Genomic DNA, 18,549 nt, shown 5'->3' on the forward strand with positions numbered 1-18,549 from the left:
AAATGTTAGATGACCACAGGCTGGCAATCTTGCACCTTAGGGTAAATTATGTCTTTTTCAATAATATGTGGAAATTGCACATTGTTCAGGACTCTTCTGTCTTCTACTTTCTGCTGCTAGGGGACCAGTCTTGGGGTCCCTTTAACTTCACCAAAATAGGTTTGCTTTATAGTTATTTTAAAAAATATTGAAGCCCTCTTTTATTGAACTACTTCAAGCTCCAGCATCCTCTGCCCGCTGTTAAAGCTCACAGCAGCTGTTGTGAATGAAGATATTGGTCCTTCTGTAGGAGACTAATTAGATTTCACCCAATGTTTCTTTCGGTATGGCAGGAACTGAGAGCAGTGAGAAGGAGGCAGGAAATAAAGTTTCTCCCAGTGTCGGTTTGCGTTGAGAAGGAGAACAACAGTTTGTTCAACTGGATGAATGAGACAGAACACCGTCTGTCTGGTCTCCATGAGGCTGAAGATGACAAGAATCTACAAGTGAGAAAGAGCTTCCACTAAGAGCAATATTCTGTTGACACTAGGATGCACTTTGTATCCTACATACCACTAGTTGTTGCGTGACTTAGCCCAGCGCATCTTAGTTTTAAGCTGAGTGTAAAGGAAAAACCAAAACTGCTGGAGGTCATTTTGTGACACTAACAGCAGCTTCTAAGACCATGGAAAACAAACACCCATTATAAGTATTTGCAACCATAAGAGTTAAGGATCAAAGCCAACCAAACTGATAACTATCGGATGTGTTATGAATAGCTTGAGGATATTGATATTTCAACCAGTATCCCTGCTTATGTGTTTCTTTTAAAAATATATTTTACCCCTATGGTTCCATTCCCACCCGCCCTGGGTTTGTAACATCCATCTCTCGTTAACTACAAACACTGTTCTCTTCCCATTAAATAAATCAACAGATGCAAGACAAAGACATTGATGAATGAGCATGCTATTGCATTTTCTGTTTAGGGCTAATTTTTGTTTTGTTCTGGTTTAAACATGATGTAATGAATGTAAGATGCTTGCGTTGGCAGGAGCTTTTGCAAGAACTGGAGGAACACAGGGAAGAATTTGTTGTGCTACAGAAGAAGAATGAAGCCTCTCAGCATGATGAGGTAGATGGAGATAAAGTCAAGCAGCGCTGGGAAGAGATTGAGAAGCAGTTTGCTCTTTACCTGGGAGCTCAGCATCCCATCCTAGTGAGTGCCCTGTGTAAATATAACAAATTCTTAATGCAGATCTAACCATAACCAGAATTAAAAATGGTTGCAGCTGCATTTTTTACCTCTTACCATGGTGCATATTTGCAATTGTTCACCAGTGTTGGTAGCTGCAAATTTTAACAGGAAGTGATGACCACATCTGTAAACAAAATTGTGACCCAAATCTTGACTGTTATATTTTGATTCTACCTGAGCGCAGTCTATTGACCTTTTTTGGCCTGCACCATGAATTTCATGGCTTTCTTAAGATAAAAAACCTTCTAGGCAGAGCTGCACATTTATAGATCTTTTTCATTTACCTGGCAAATGCACTTTTACTACAGAGTTGTGTTGCTGCTTGTCCTGTATTTTGAGGAAATGTTTGCACCAGTCAGGCGTGTGCCTGGTTCCCTACAGGTGAGAAATATGAGAGGCAAGCTCTGATTGCATGAGAAGAAATACCTAAAGAACTTCCTTTTGTGTTTCTTTCTTACCTGTAGGGTACCAGGGAAACACCTATGCAGATCAAATTGAGTACAGCTTGGCATGGATGGGTTTAACTATTAGCTGTCTAAAAGGGATAATTAAGTGTTTGGATACATGGAATATCCGAGAGAGAGGATCATTTAATTTGCTTTTTTTGCCAATGGGAATAAATAATTGTGATTGCAAAAACAGATGCCAGAGTTTCAGTAGATATAACAAAGGGAAGCATACCGAAACATGCTTTAGCACAAGTCATATCAATATTATTGTGTTTCAAACAAAACAGTCCTCATTGTAACTCATCTTAAATTTATTTACCCTTAACTATATTAATGTATGAGAGAATACAAAGTAGATTCAACCTGTTAGTGTGTGTGAGACATACCTGATATGCTTATGTGCTTGTACACATATCTATAGTAATGTTGTTTTGAAATCCTGGATTGGGCCATGTTTGGCAATTGGCTTTAGCAACATGACCCATAAGTAACTTTTAATGTACATTCATGTTTTAAAAAGTATTTTTTTAGTGTTAGTATCACTTTAAAGGAGAAGGAAAGCTACGGAGGCATTTTATTGCCAATATATTAGCTGCAATAGTGCAGGCTAGAATGCTATATTTATTCTGTAGAATGCTTTACCATACCTGAGTAAAAAGCTCTAGAAACTCTCTGTTTGTTTAGGATAGGAGCTGCAGTATTAACATGGTGTGAAATCACTTCCTGCCTGAGTCTCTCCCTGCTCTGGGCTCAGATTACAGTAGAGAAGGGAGGGGGGGGTGGAAGAGGAGCAAACTGAGCATGCTCTTGCCCAGGGCAATGAGGTTTAAGCTGAAGGCAGGAAGTCTGATACAGAAGCCCATGTGTACACAATAGAAGGTAAGAAATGCAGTGTTTCTTTTGACAGGGGACTCAGAGCAACATTACTTTGGGGGTTTACTGGTATATGTAGATGGACCTTTCTGTTAAGGCTTACTTAGTTTTAACCTTTCCTTCTCCTTTAAGATTATATCTTAAATCATTTGTTTTATTTTTTAATAGGATATTACTGATGAACACCTGGATGTGAGCTCCTTTAATTCCACAGGATTCACTCCGTCTGTGCTTTCCTCGGACTACTTAGTAGAAATAAACAAGGTTCTGCTATCCATAGCAGATGCTGAGCTGTTGCTGAATGGCCCTGAGCTAAATAATGGGGAGTATGAGAACTTCTCCGTACAGGAAGATTCACTAAAGGTAAAATAGCATGCACATATAAATAATCCCTTGCACAATGTCAGTGTAACTGTTTATTTTTTAGGAATGTTAGGTAATGCTGCAGAATACCATGCTTCCATTGTAATCCAATCATGGCAATCCATATTGCCAGACTCCATGCTGAGCAGGGATTGCCTCATCTTTCTGACACAACCAGGAGGACAACTAAGGCTACTACTATATCTTATTTACTTTAGGCTATAATGTTTTTACATGGAAGAGCTACTGCAGTGGTGGGTTGTAGCTTATGTTTAAGCATCCTTAGGCTTCCTAATTAGCTCTCTGTAGGGCTTCCTAGTTAGCTCTCCATATGGCTTCATTAGTGGGGGAACAGTTTATTTCTTTTTGGCCAATATTCTGCAGTTTCTTAAGTTGGCCATAGACGCAAAGACCCGATCGTTTGGCGACATTTTTCCCCAATATGCCATTAACGAGCATGGCTATATCGGTCACGATGCGCAATGGGCTCCGGCGGGATTGCTCGGGTCAAAATCAAACCTGTCCGATCGACCAAACAACCGATCTCCGCGGGGCGAAATATGTCGGCACTCTCCACACACAATCCGAAAATTGTACGAATCCTCGATTCGATAGGATCTGTGTGTCTATGGCCACCTTAAGTGTGGCTGAGTGCAACCATTTCCTCATAACATAAAGGAGAGAACAGCAAAGAATCTACAGATTTGCTACATTCGAATCGTGTTGCCAATCGGAAACATTGTGGGTTGGATTCTTCTATAAAGGGTTACATTGTTAATTATCACATGATGTGAATTGACCACTAGATGGAGGTTTGAGGGTTTAAATGGTGTGCTGTGTATTGCCAGTTAAGCTTGATAAAGGGTCATATGACACCCGAAACTTTGCTGTGATGCCCTAAAGGTTTGCAATAAAGGCATTTTTAATTTTATGAAAAAGTGGTGCTGTTCCATTTCTCAAGTTGATGCCTATACCAGTGGAAAGTGGCCATCGGGATAACCTGCACAACGATAAATAAAGAGGCCAGGTGACTGTGCTGACTGCTTCTTATACGCCCCTGTGTGGACTGGCAGCTACAGGGGGCTCTGTTTGTCAGTATATCTGGTTTTTATACAACCAAAACTTGCCTCTTAGTCAGGAATACAAATATAAGCACCTGCTTTGAGGCCATTGGGAGCAACATCCAAGGGGTTGGGGAGCAACATGTTACTCACGAGATACTACTGGTTGGGGATCACTTCATTAGTTGATACATTTCTTATCTTTGTCCCTTTGTTTCATTAAAGGCAGCTGTTAGAATTGATACATTAGTTTTTAATACTCCACAGATGCTGCTGAGAATTATATCAACTAATGTTGGAAATTAATGGCAAAAACTACATGTATGATGAGCAACCCCTTTAATAATCAGCTTTGTAGCATTGGCTACTAGTACATATGTAACCCCTAAATTTCGTGGCCCAGAGCATAATATGGATTTGCAGTGCACCAGAAGACAGCTGCTTTAAAGATTCAAAGTGAGTAGTTCTTATATGCAGTTTGATGGATATATTATAGATCCTTTTTGAAAGAGTAGTTATAGAGCTGCAGAAACTCTGGCCTGGTACAGTAAGTTCAGTGTGTAACCCACAGAATCCATCATTTTAACACAAAAGATTTAGCTAAAAACCAACCCCAAATTTAGCATATCAAGTCCTACTTTGCATACACCTATCCAAGCAACAGCCAAAATAAGTTAAATAATATTAAAATAAAAAATGTCACCTTCAGATGTTAGTTATAAGACTCCTCAATCAATTTAAAAATTTTCTGGCCTTGTTTCTGAGGATCTTAAAATTTTAGACTCCTAAAGCCACTAAACATAGAAAATGTAATTAAAATGGAGAACTCTTAGAGGAGTTTATATTCATTTTCTGTTCAAAAGGGACACAACCTCTTTAGCTTTTAGTATAGTATAAACTGATATTCTAAGACCATTTGCAACTAATTTTTTTTAGCCACTCCAGTTTGGAAAGGGGTTATTCACCTTTCAGTTAACTTTTAGTTTAGATTTGCAATTGATTTTATTTATTTTTAATTGTCTGTGGTTTTTGAGTTACTTAACTTTTAGCTCTCCAATTTGGAATTTCAGCAATCTGGTTGTTAGGGTCCAAATTACCCTAGCAACCATGCATTGATTTAAATAATAGACTAAAATATGAGTAGGAGAAGGTCTAATTAGAAAGATGAACAAGAAAAAGTAGCAATAACAATAAACTTGTAGTCTTGCAGAGCATTTGTTTTTATGATGGGGTCAATGACACCCATTTGAAAGCTGGAAATAGTCAGTAGAAGACCAATTGAAAAGTTTCTTAGAATTGGTCATTCTATGACATACTGAAAGTTAACTTATAAATCACCCCTTTAAAGCAGCTATCTTGTTTCTTAGGTCCAGTTTAACCCTTGCAACCAGGCAGGGGTTTGAACAACATACTGTAATGTAAAATGGAGAAGGCCCAAATAGAAACAAGTTTTAGGACAACATAAGTCTTAAATAATTATAACAATAAAATTGTAGCTTCACAGAACTGTTTTTGACTGCCAGGGTCAGCTACAAAATTGTATTATAAATTACAAGCTGATAAAAGTGTAAGTTCACTGTATAGCTTACTAAAAGTTAAATTAAACAACCCATTTATAATTTCGGACTTCAGTTGACTGAACACTAAGGTTTCTGCTTAGTCTGTATCCGTTAGCAGTGCAGGAATTTAGATGAATCCCAAACCAAATCTTGGGTTTGGCACATCTCTAATTTCTAATATAAAGGTAGGCCTATGGAACATATCACTTTTTTATGTTGGAAGGAGCGAAGGCTAATCTGGCCACTACCCTTCTTGTGTATTTGTTGACAAGAATGAATACGATATACCTCTCACGTGCACAGCCAGGAAACACCTGTATTTTCATTTTCTGACCCAAATCTGATTTGTTTCATTCTAGTCACTAGACACAGACTGGATGATGTGTTCCATAGACTGGGCAAATGCTTTATTGTAGCACCTACCCTTCAACAGGCAAGATTGTTGTCCCAGATTATTCCAGTTCTGATGTAATGATTTCTTTTAGAATGTAAAAGATGTTCTGGACAGAATTGGGGAGCAGATTGCATTCATTCACGAGAGACAGCCGGATGTCATCTTAGAAGCCACAGGCCCTGAGGTTATGCAGATAGGAGACTCTCTGACCCAAGTGAATGCTGAGTGGGACCGAATCAACAGGTTATACAATGATCGAAAGAGGTAAGACCCATGCTGCTGCACAGATACTATGTTTTAAAGGACAAGGAAAGGCAAAACAATAAAATCCAATTTTTACTTTCTTTAATGAAAAAGAAACCTGTCTCCAATATACTTTAATTAAAAAATGTGTACCATTTTTATAAGAAACCTGACTGTATGCAGTGAAATTCTCCCTTCATTTACTGCTGTGGATAGTAATTGTCAGATGGTCCCTAACTGCTGAGCAGGGAAACAATCATACTTATGAACAGCAGGGGAAGCCCCCGTCTTACTTCCCAGCCATGCAGAACTCAAGCAGCTTTGTTTATGACGATCCCTAAGCAGCCCAGACCACACTGAGCATGTGCAGGGTCAGGCAAAGATGTTTAACAAAGTTTCAAGATGACAGCCCCATGTGGCCAACTTTGAAAGCATAAATCATTTGTTTGATTAGGCTTTGTGGCGCAGTAAGTTCATGCTTATGTTTAGTATACAAAATACAGCATTTCTAGCCTTATTCTATTTAAGACTTTCCTTGAGTCAACTCAAAAATGATAATTTGCCTTATAAAAGAAAACGTAATTGAAGCAACTTTTTAATATACATATAATAAATATTTTCACTGCGTTTAATGTTATTTGTGCAAGCAATTGCTATTGAAAGCATTTGCTTAACTCCTGGTTGTTACTTTTACAAGAATGTTGTAAAAGTCTTAAGGTGACCATACACAGAGAGATCCTCACGTTTGGTGATTTTGCTAAACGAGTGGATCTTTTCCCAGATATGCCCACATTGAGGTGGGCGATATCTTGCTGAGCCGATTGTGGGCCCTAGAGCCCAACAATCGTATCAAAATGCTGCCAATACGGGTGGTCGGATCACGGGACCGCATCTACGAACAGATGCAGGTGCGATCCAACGCGATTTTTAACCCTGACGATCGATATCTGGGCGACTTTTGGCCAGATATCGATCGGGGAAGCCCGTTGGAGGGCCCCATGCAGGGGCCAATAAACTGCCAGCTCGGTCTGTTGGCAGCTTTTATCAGCCCGTCTATGGCCACCTTTAGTTCCCCAGCAAAGACAGGTCTGTTAATCAGCTGCCTTAGTAGGAAATAAATTATTGTTTGGGTTGCCTTGCCCTTTAAGGATTACAGTCCACTTGCAGTATAATCAGATCAGGCAGGTTTATTAATGAGAATATCTGATTTGATCAGAAAGGCTGAAATACACAGAGAGTGATGCAATATATTCCCTATAATCTAATTGGCCAATTACATTAATTTGATGCACCGATCAATAAAATCTATATTGCCCAGTAGTTTTGATGGGCCCCATACACAGAACAGTGTATGTACCAACATATATTTTTTTTCTTTACAAGAAAAGTGATAAGTTTATGTAACTTAAGGACAAGTGTTTGTAAAAGAGCCTCATTTGTACTTAAGCAACTGAGAAATTGTCTGTCATAATAGTAACTAATGTTCTGGAGTAAGGCTACTTCGTTGTTACTGTATTTCTTTTTCCTGCTCTCCAGCCGTTTTGACCGTTCACTTGAAGAATGGCGACAGTTCCATTGTGACCTTAATGACCTGACACAGTGGATCACCGAAGCAGAGAACCTGCTGGCAGAAGCTGCCATGCCTAGCGGGAATTTAGATCTGAGCAAAGCGAAACTGCATCAACGGGTAATAATATAATATATATTCATTGCTTCCAGGCTGCTTTTGTTGCTACTGTACATTGCCAGTTGTTTTTTTGCACTGCCATTACAACTGAGTTGATCATGTGTCATAGGAAGGATCAGCGCAAAGGCCGTAATTATTTCCATATTTATAGAGCAATTCCCGCTAAGCCCCTTAGCTATACTGGTGCATATTAACTCTTGACTTGGATCCTTTGCGTTGTACAAGTATTGTGAAATTTCTAAGTTCAAAAAGACATATACTGTTGATTGCAGATTGATAGTCTGAAAGATAAACTACTTTTTCATGGCAGGAGCTTGAGGAAGCTGTCAGCAGCCATCAGCTAAGTTTTACCATTCTAAACCAAAGTGGGGAAGGAATTGTACAGCATCTTTCTCCTGCCGATGGAGAATTCCTGCAGGAGAAACTTGCAGGGCTAAATAAGCGCTGGAGTGCAGTTAAGGCAGAAGTCATGGACCGACAAAACAGGTATGTTATTCAGAAACACTTGAAGGTCCCTGATTGTATGCTAGGAGGCACACGTATATCTTATTGTACAATAGATACATACTGGGACCATATATTATTTAAAAACCTTCTTACTGTGGGAAATGCACACACTCATAGTTACAGATTATATATATATATATATATATATATATATATATATATATATATATATATATATATATATATATATATATATTATCTGTTGTCATTTATCTTAGCGTCTGATGGTTAAATGTACATTATCCAGAGGTCATTGGGAACTGGCTGATTTTCCCAGCTCATTGGTATATGGGTGCAAACATGTGCATTCAATAAACTTACATTTTGAATGTGATCTTTTTTTTATGTGTCAAGGCTGAAAGCAGATAATACAGAATTGAACGATTTTAACAAAAAGATGGATGAATTTGTCATGTGGTTGGAAAAAACAACAAATGTTTCACAAGGGACACCCACACTGGATAAAGAAGAGCGATTGCAAGAGTTAAAGGTAATGATTTGAGTCTAAAAAAATGTACTTTGATTTTCTGCAAATATCTGAAGTTTTGGTTAATGCAAATTAATTCTTCACCCACTAATGCATGAAAGCAGATCACTCTTCCCTTGTTAATATGGCTCATTTCTTAAAGGAAAGATATATCCCCCTTTTTCAGTTGGGTTAATGTAGAAAATTGAATAAACACTAAGGGGCAGATTTATCAAGGGTCGAATTGAAAAATCAAATTCGAAATTCGAATTTTCAAAAAATGTTATGGTCAAAACTGTCAAATTCGACTAGGGAGTTATTCAAAAAAAAATTTGAATTCAGTTTTAGAGTTTTATCATACTCTGACCCTTTAAGAATTATAATTCGACTATTCGCCACCTAAAACCTGCCGAATTGCTGTTTGAGTCAATTGGAGAGGTCCAAAGATCAATTTGGAGCTATTTGCAGCCTTCCTGACATTCAAGTTTTATCCGAAGCAAAAACTCAAATCAAGTTTTTTAAATTCAAATTCAATTCAAATTTTTGCGTCAATTTAATTCATCCGAGCTTTAAAACTTTAATTTTTTAAATACATTTCAATTGATCGAATTTCAAATTTATGGTAGTAGTTTTTTTTTCGAAATTCGCCCTTTGATAAATGTGCCTCTAAACTTCCACCAAAAAAAAACAAAAAACTGCAGTTCTCAGCTGCAAACTGGTAATAGACCAAAAGTATTTTGCCAAGGCTTTTATCTGTGGGTGGTAAGTCTAAAGTCAGTTGGCTCAATCACCAGTGGTAAAGGAGTTAAGTCAAAACATTTTTGCTGCTACATGTTTTCCCTTGACATAGAAAAATGATTGGGAAATGCTCTAAATGTGCTGATCTCCAGGTAAGCAAATAGTTTGTCTGTATTGATCATGTGCAGATGGTGATATATTATTGCGAGTGGTGGTTAATTCCAGCGTAGAAGGCTGTGCATTAATCTTGTTCTCCTTTGTAGAGAACTTTTGGCAAGTGAACAGTAGCTGATTCATATTCACCCTCAGTTTTGTAGAGATGCCGTGTTGTTTCCTATTGTTCCACATCAGCAGTATGCTTTATTCAGGACATTTCTGCTTTAACGAGAAAAACAGAATACAGATGTTTATTTTCCCAGTCGCATTCAAATGGAAAAATTGCATAATGACCTCTTAAGCATTCCAAAATTCTTGACATTATGGTCTCTGTGAAGTACGTTTTTGTTCTTCCCTAGAACACTCCGCAGACAAGTGTTTGTATGATTTTCCCTAACTACAGCACTCTTGTGCCCTCTTCAGGTCCTTACAATAGAGATGGAACAGCAAAGTGAAAGGCTTGACTGGCTCACCCACACTGGGTCCGACATGATGGCTCATGGCAATGTTAGCCCCCAGGAGAGAGAAAATCTTAATTCCAGACTAAGAACAATAAATATGAACTGGACACAGGTACAGTAGCAGCATACACGTTGTTAAACTGCAGTTCTCAGCTGCAGAGTTCAGTGGCCTTACACAAGCCAGATTTAAGGATTTTCCTGCTTAAATTCAAATGAGTTCATCTCTGAGTATTTATGCCTGAACTGCCTTGGCTCAGACATGTATCTGACATACAAGTGCTACAGGTGTATAATATGCTCAATAAGGTGTTAAAGCACCAGGAACTGTTAGGGTAAGGAAACACGGGCAGATTAGGGGAGATTAGTCGTCCGGGCGACAAATCGCCTCTTCTTTGGGGCGACAATCTCCCAGAACTGCCTTCCCCTATCTTCCCGCCGGCTATAATGAAAAATCGGCAGTGGGGTGGCACTTGCAGAGCTTCAGGGATATTAGTCGCCTGGGCGACAAATTGCCTCTTCTTCGAAGCGTCAATCTCCCCGAACTGCCTTCTCCTACCTTTCCGCTGGCTATAATGAAAAATCACCAGCGGGATGGCACTTGCATTGTTTTCAGAAGTGTCCGAAGTTTCCTCATGAGGCAACTTCGGGCGACTTTGGAAAACGAAGCGCCGTGAGTACCATCCCGCTGACGATTTTTCATTATAGCCGGCGGAAAGATAGGGGAAGGCAGTTCAGGGAGATTGATGCCCTGAAGAAGAGGTGATTTGATGCGATTTGTCGCCCGGGCGACTAATCTCCCTAAATCTGCCGTGTGTCTTTACCCTTAAAGGGGGGATTCAAATAAAAGATACAAAGTTTTCTACAGGTACTATCACCTATAGCAATCAATCAGTAGGTAGCAATTGCTGTTCAGTTGTGTAAACGCAAGTATCCTATCTTGGTTACTGCCCTTTGGCAACCTTTGCCTTGAATTTTAGGATCTGAGTTACTGGTCCTATAAATCCACAGACATTTAGGCTGGTTGCATTTGGGTCATAAACTGAGATACACGAGTTTTCCTTCCTGATTTTCATCATGGGTTGCAGACTTTTGTTGGTCTGCATATTGCCTAATTATATCTCTCATCACCCTTTTCCTGGGCTGCAGCCCTACAAGTTAATCAAGTCACATGGCACACCAACATAAATTAAAATCAGGGGCAAGTTGACCAGTGAATTATTACTTATTTATTGCACATTAAAAGAAGGACCATTTCACATTTTGGTGCTATACCTAGAATAAGTTGGAACACCTAAAAGACCTTCCATGGCAGTGAAACAGAATTCTGGAATATGGAGTTGGTTTTCCTATCCATATTTAACAATTATTATATTTTTCAATCCTCAGACCATAGGCAGAAAGCGAACACCTGGATTTCCCATATTGGCCCTGGACCTTACATTTGCACCAGTTTGAAACCCATATCTTGCCATGTGATATGGACCTTAGACTGTAACTCCTTTGAGGCATGGGCTAATGCGAATGATGGACAATCACTGTAAAGTGTTGATGATATTATTAGGTCAGAGGAATCAATTCTGATCAGACTCCTAGAAACAAATGAACACAATGAGAGATCTGAGTTGGTGGAGAACAACTGAAGCAGCCCATAATATCCTAGCATTCACCTATCGTTGTATTTTTTAGGGAGCATCATAGAACTGGGACTGAAGAACCCACTAGTGACCTTATCATGTTTATTGAACTCTAGGGCAGCAATCAAAGTTCTGATTTCAAATACATGAAATGATCTTGCTCTAAGTTTTATTGCTCTGCTACTTGCTCTTTTTCTGTAAATATTTGCTAAGCTGTCAGCTCTTATGTGTTAATGGAAATATGCAAAGACTGTTTAAACTTTGATGCTGTCACACAGATACTCCATTCTCAAGGGCAGTGGATGCTGATTTGATCATAACACTGTCAGTGAAATAACCCTATAATCCCCTGTATTTTTATGCCAGACCATCTACTTTAGTATATGCATTGGTATATTGTAATAAATGTATATTGTGATTTAAACATAAATAGCATAATATATATTATGATTAAGCAGTCACTGCAGGCTGGTAACAAGCTCTTTATCCTACTGAATTTAAAAGCCCATTGCTAGAGATTGAGGGTTGTGTGATCATCTCACTAGACTTTACTTTAATTAGTCTAAAGCTGGCAATTCACATACCAATAAAATAATACAAAACAAACCTCAGTTTGTGTGTATGGAGGCATCGTGATCTGCTGTTTTGATTATTTGGGCCTATCAACCTGTACAAGCAGAATAATGAATAGGTGGCCATGCCGTGAATGACTCCTCATACGGTATCCGTCTGTTTGGCCCATGGGCCAGTCATTCAGATGCTGTGCCTGGTTGGTCTGGATGTGGCTTCTTTTACTGCTTTAATGTGAAATCAAACAAATAGCTCACTGGTTATTATAGACTAAAGGAACATTAACACTAAAAAATTAAAGCTTTTTTAAAAGGAAGGACACTATAATGTACTGTTGCCCTGTATTGGTTAAACGGGTGGGTTTGTTTCAGAAACACTACTATAGTTTATATAAACAAGCTGCTGTGTAGCCATGGGGGCAGCCATTTAAGCACAGGATATACAGTAGATAACAGATAAGTTCTGAAGAATCCCATTCTATACTACAGAGCTTCTCTGGTATCGGCTGTGTGCGCATTTTCTCCTTTTTCAGCTTTGAATGGCTGCCCCTATAACTACACAGCAGCTTGTTTTTTGAATCAAACACACCAGTTTTACCAGAGAAGAGCAACAGGACATTATCATTTCATTACTTTAAAATACTTAAAATTTTTGGTGTTACCACCAAAGCCTCACTTGAGTTCTTAAAAAGGTTGTCCACCCAAAAACTTTTTTGTTTTTGTATAATGAAAAAAAATATAACCAATAAACAACCAATATATATTAATTTAAACATATAGCCATGCTGCCATCATTATCAATTATGTTTACAAATATTATTTTTTTTGTATATTGGAACATTTCTTAGAATTACATCTTATTTTGCACAAAAAATGTTTTAGGTAGTGACCACCATTAATCGAGATAGGCGAAATTCATTCTATTACCTTGTAGTCTGGAGAAGCCCACTTATGATAGCATTGGGCTGTATTGTCTTGCCTTATATATAACATAGCAAATTATTTAGATGTTTTTAATACAATAACATGCTGATTGTTTTCTTCTTTATATCACAGGTGTCAAGAGAATTGCAGGAGAAAGTAAAGGACCTGGAGGAAAGTTCGTATTATCCTTCCTATGAGACTCAGGCAACGTTACCAAGTAAATGCCTTTCTGCTTCACAATATTCCACCCAATCCAATTTAAAATTTAGAAATGCAGCTATTTTTCAAAATGTTGCTATTACTTCTTAGCACTAAAATGTACCCAGTTTATTATTATGTATTATATGCCATTATCTCCCCCAGACAGACATAAATTATAATGATGTAGCAGCTCATGCTGCATGTTTATCTTGTTTGCTTTCCTTTTGTATTGACATTCATCAAACTTGAATCCCACTCCATTAACGCAATCGCATGAGCGGGTTCTAAAATGTAATTATAATAATTTAATATAATTATAATAAAATACTGGAATCTTGGCCTCCATTTTCTAATGTGAAATAGATGGTTATAAAGCAGAACTTATTAACAATATTTTCTGCTGATCACTGACTGTTTAAAGATTTTGTTTACAGGAATTTGAAAACTATAATTTTGTCATCTGTACCCTGCATTTCTTGTTAAAAAAGCTGCCAGTTGTTCAGCCACATCTGATGGCCACAGATTTTCTGTGTACAAGGCTGAGGTCCTTGAATGCTTCAAATAAATATTTGGCCCATAATTTACAAGTTCCCCCTGGTTCCTATAGTTAGTGTAATCAGGGTCCCAGCTAAAGCTCAACTCAACTGCCATAAAAGGGGAAGAGCAACCTGGTTAGGGGGCAGAGTGTGGGTGGGTTGAGACAGAATTAGGGTAGATGTGAGCATGACCAAGTGGTCTTATGGAGGTCAATTAATTATTGTGAATACCCTGAGTATAACACAGATCCCTTTGTTTCTTTTCTCACAGGCTACACTCCAGTCCAACACATGGTCTTGGTATCTTCTGCCTCCGAAGTCCCAAGCCTGGCTGCATATGGTTTTGAGCTGCCTGCACCTTCCGATCTGGATAAGACTGTTACAGAACTGGGAGACTGGCTTGTACTGATTGACCAAATGCTGAAGTCCAACATAGTGACTGTGGGCGATGCTGAAGAAATCAACACTACAATAGCTCGTATGAAGGTAGTAGCATGGATACATTTAGCTGCAATGGAGTTTATTTATATGCGGGCTACAAAACATGTAACTGGTCTGAAACACACAGGTTGACTGTTTTTATTTTGTGTCCTGATGTCATCATTGTCTGTAGGGATCTTCCTTTTTGTATGAAAATCATTAAAAGTGTGATCTGTTGTGTCCTAGCCACGTTGTGAGAGCAGAATAGGTTGCTTACCTTAAAGCAAGAATCACTATGAAAGTGCTGCGATGTCTGTACTGAACAAAGAAAACTGATTTAGGGCATATCTGGTCTCTGAAGCTTTACACTTTTCTTTTTATTTGTATTTGTTTTTTAACATATTTAATTGCTTTGTTATTAGGATGTTGGTAATTTGTCATTCCTAGAGAATAGTGTCAAGTATAGCTGCTGGAGTACATGCACATGCTTCCTTGAGACATATCACAGTGTGCCACAATCATTACTTAAACATATTTACTCATTTCCAATGTTAACAGATAACTAATGAAGACTTGGAACAGCGTTACCCACAGCTTGAGTCTGTTCTGACATTAGCCCAAAATGTGAAAAACAAGACCTCCAATTTGGATGTGAGAACTGCCATCACGGAAAAATGTAAGTGGTGTAAAATAAAAACTGCCCTGTGGGAATTGGAAACATACCCAATGTGTGATATTCCACTTAGGGAACCAATATACTAGTGTAATTCTAGGTCCTCTATCCCCTGAGGGTTTGCAGTATCTCTAGATAAGCTAAAGTTATGAGACCCGTTATCCAGAAAACACCCAATAGGCTGGTTTTGCTTTTTTTTCCACAATTGAGTTCTGGATAACGGGTTAACGGATAACATACATGTACATCCCCCTGCATTGCCAGTAAACCAACTTGTAGCAGCTGAGAATTGAAAACAGCAGGAAGAAGGGAATGTTTAATGCATTTCAAGATGTTTAATGCACATATTGTTACCTTGCACTGGCAAAGTGTGTCTGTTTTTGAATATTCCTATAAGACCATTAAATGTAAATAAAAGATTTCTACTTACCAAAGGTATTTTCCCTGTAATATATGAGAAGAAGGGCTATGGACATCCCCCCCACCCCATTATAATTGTCAGTGAAGCATCCTTTCCTCACTGGAGGATGTGGGAACAGTGTCCCAATTAGGAAGTAAAAGCTTGATGTAAACAAGTTCTTGATGTGGTCAGAGTTAATTAAGGCGAAAGTGCTTTATTGGTTCCCGTAGTTAATTCACTGGAGAAATACATTTCAGTGAGCTCAGACTGGAGTATTGTAGCCAGGTTTTAAAGATTGACTTTTTGTTGGAGTTACAAGAAATCTTGAACTGTGCAGTGAGAAGGGCAATCCCCCCAGTTCCTGAGTCGTCTTGCTTGAATAGACAAAATACTCAGTTACACTCTGATTAAGGCGCCTTCTTTGCTGGGAAATGTGTAAGTATTGTAAGGGAGAAATACCGATTCTCTCTAATTTTATATTATGCTGTCTGGCTATTGTCCCCAGTAGAATTTGTTTTCTGCTCGAGTTCTATATTATGAACGGTTCTGTTTTTCTCGCAGCTCTCTACACTAAAATCTTTAATCAGAACACAACATATTCTGACCACTCTCAGTCTGAACAGTTTCAGGACGTTGGATAATTCAACAGATTTTAAAATTATTTCAGGGTGTGTTGGTTGAGTTGTGGTTTTGGTTTTGGCAAAAACTGAAAAAAAGAGGGTGGCAGATGAGATTAGGGGATGAGCAGTGATGGAGCGATGTATGGGGTGAGGTCATGATGTGTGGGCAGGTAAGGCTGTGACATCAGAGGTTGGTAGCCATATTTATGTTCTGGAGTCGAAATGCTGAAACCTAGATAGACTGTTTTAAACTGAACAGCCCTAATCAAAACCAAACTCTTTGGTTCAAAACCGGAAGGCGACAATCCTACCAAGTGATAATTGTGGTTTTAACAATGTTAATATTGGGCAGTTATTTTGCTATTCTATAAAGCCAATGCATTGTATTTAGGTTTCTGTAGCCCTGTTGCTAAGTATACGGAATTGGAACACACTTCCTATCTCCAATCATTGCCAACTAAAAAAAAAAGTGGGGATTGAGACTTTGCAGTTTTTTCTGATCTAGTAATCAGATCAGTAAAAGGAATAGTAACACCAAAAAATTAAAGTCTTTTAAAGAAATGAAAATATAACATACTGTAGTGCTGCACTGGTAAAACTGACGTGTTTGTTTCAGAAACTCTACAATAATTTATATAAATGAGCTGTAGTGTAGCAATGGGGGCAGCCATTTAAAGCTGGAAAAGGAGAAAATGCTCAGCATACACAGAAAATAACAGATAAGCTCTGTAATATACAATGGGATTTTTCAGAACTTAGTTATCTACTGTGTATCCTGTGCTTGAATGGTTGTACCCATCAGGGCCGGAAATAGGGGTAGGCAGAGTAGGCACCCGCCTAGGGTGCAACCATTGGGGGGAGCACTTTTAAGGGAATTTTTTTCTTTGTTTTTTTTTTTAAACCCTGGTTTGCATGGCTTTTTATAGTTTTCCAATTTTATAAACCACCTGTTTCAGCCCCTTCTTGCCTGTGATTCGTACTGCGGGCAGAAGCACTCCCCTCCTCTCTCTTGGCAGCTGCTGGCACAAGTACATATTTGTGGCCAATATCTTGGCTGCTGCTTGTACAAACAGATGATTAGGAGCAATGTGATGGATTTTGGGTTCCTGCTGGCACAAGTACATATTTGGGAGCAATATTATGGATTTTTTGGCTGCTGCTGGCACAGGTACAGATTGGGGGCAGTATAAGGGATTGGCTGCTGCTGGCTCAGGTACATGTGGCAATATGGTGGCTGCTGGCACAAGTACACAGATGTATGGGGCAATATGATGGATTTTATTGGCTGCCACTGGCATAGGTACAGATTGGAGGTAACGATGTTTTGTCTAATACTGGCACAGGTACAGATTTGGGGCAATCTGGGGGATTGACTACCGTTGGCACAGGTATAAATGGGACATATGATAGGTGCTGGCGCAGGTATATGGGGCAATATGAAAGGTAAGGTAGGAAATGGTAATGCGGGACCGGGTGGGGGGGCAATGATTGATGCCCTTGCCTAGGGTGCCAAAATACCTTGCCCGGCCCTGGCACCCATGGCTACACAGCAGCTTGTTTGTATAAACTATAGTGGTGTTTCTAAAGGAAACACACCACTTTTACCAGTGCAGGGCAACAGAACATTATTTTGTCATTCCTTCAAAGCTCTTACGTTTTTTGGTGTTACTGTTACTTTAAGAACTATATTTAGATTTCATGAAAGGGCAGAACTCCACAGGGAGGGGAAGTTATCCGATTCGTCACGCTGAGAGGAAACACAGGTGACCAGTCAGAGGCCGCCGAATATAATGTAAGTTATAGAAACATTGTAGCTGCAAACTACATGCATCCGGCACGACTGTCAGATGCGAACGCCCCATGCCATGTGTTTATCCGACAGTCGGATGCATGTAGTGTGTTGCTGCGATGTTTCTATAACTTACATTATATTCGCTGCCTCCAACTGGTCGTCTGCGTTTCCTCTCAGCGACACGATTCATATAACATCGCCCACGTGGAGTTCTGCCCTTAGTCTTTGAGACACCTTTACTGTTTATTCTGTAAAATGCATGTATATGTTGAAGTACAAATATCAGGAGTTGCCCACATGTTATCAGTAACACCAAGAATAGATTTTTTCTCGTTTTTAAGTTATTCTGTACAATCTTTCTAAATGTTACAGCGGAAAACCTCAAGAGCCATTGGGACAACACACAACACGGAGTCGAGGTTCGCCAGCAGCAGTTGCAAGAGATGCTGAAAAACAGTACAAAATGGGACAAACAGAGGGCAGAAATTCAGAATATCCTCGACCAGGCAGACTTCCGCCTTTATACTATTACTCAAACATACAGGGATACACCTGTGAAACAGCTGGCTGAAACCAAGGTGAAGTG

At 39.0% G+C, this 18,549-nt stretch overlaps 1 protein-coding gene across 3 annotated transcripts in view; it reads left to right on the top strand.

The window, feature by feature from the left end:
- The window catches only part of utrn.L (utrophin L homeolog), a 391,980-nt gene that overhangs the window by 146,108 nt on the left and 227,323 nt on the right, over positions 1-18,549 (top strand). For all 3 annotated transcript variants that reach the window (XM_041562715.1, XM_018263001.2, XM_018263003.2), the window contains 12 exons: positions 333-485; positions 1,034-1,198; positions 2,728-2,922; positions 6,028-6,200; positions 7,716-7,866; positions 8,177-8,352; positions 8,728-8,863; positions 10,157-10,306; positions 13,454-13,538; positions 14,330-14,544; positions 15,037-15,154; positions 18,336-18,541. In XM_041562715.1, coding sequence (XP_041418649.1) covers positions 333-485; positions 1,034-1,198; positions 2,728-2,922; positions 6,028-6,200; positions 7,716-7,866; positions 8,177-8,352; positions 8,728-8,863; positions 10,157-10,306; positions 13,454-13,538; positions 14,330-14,544; positions 15,037-15,154; positions 18,336-18,541 — 1,923 coding nt within the window. The remainder of the gene's footprint in view (positions 1-332; positions 486-1,033; positions 1,199-2,727; positions 2,923-6,027; positions 6,201-7,715; positions 7,867-8,176; positions 8,353-8,727; positions 8,864-10,156; positions 10,307-13,453; positions 13,539-14,329; positions 14,545-15,036; positions 15,155-18,335; positions 18,542-18,549) is intronic.

This window comes from Xenopus laevis, chromosome 5L, assembly GCF_017654675.1.
Source record: "Xenopus laevis strain J_2021 chromosome 5L, Xenopus_laevis_v10.1, whole genome shotgun sequence".
Taxonomy (NCBI): domain Eukaryota; kingdom Metazoa; phylum Chordata; class Amphibia; order Anura; family Pipidae; genus Xenopus; species Xenopus laevis.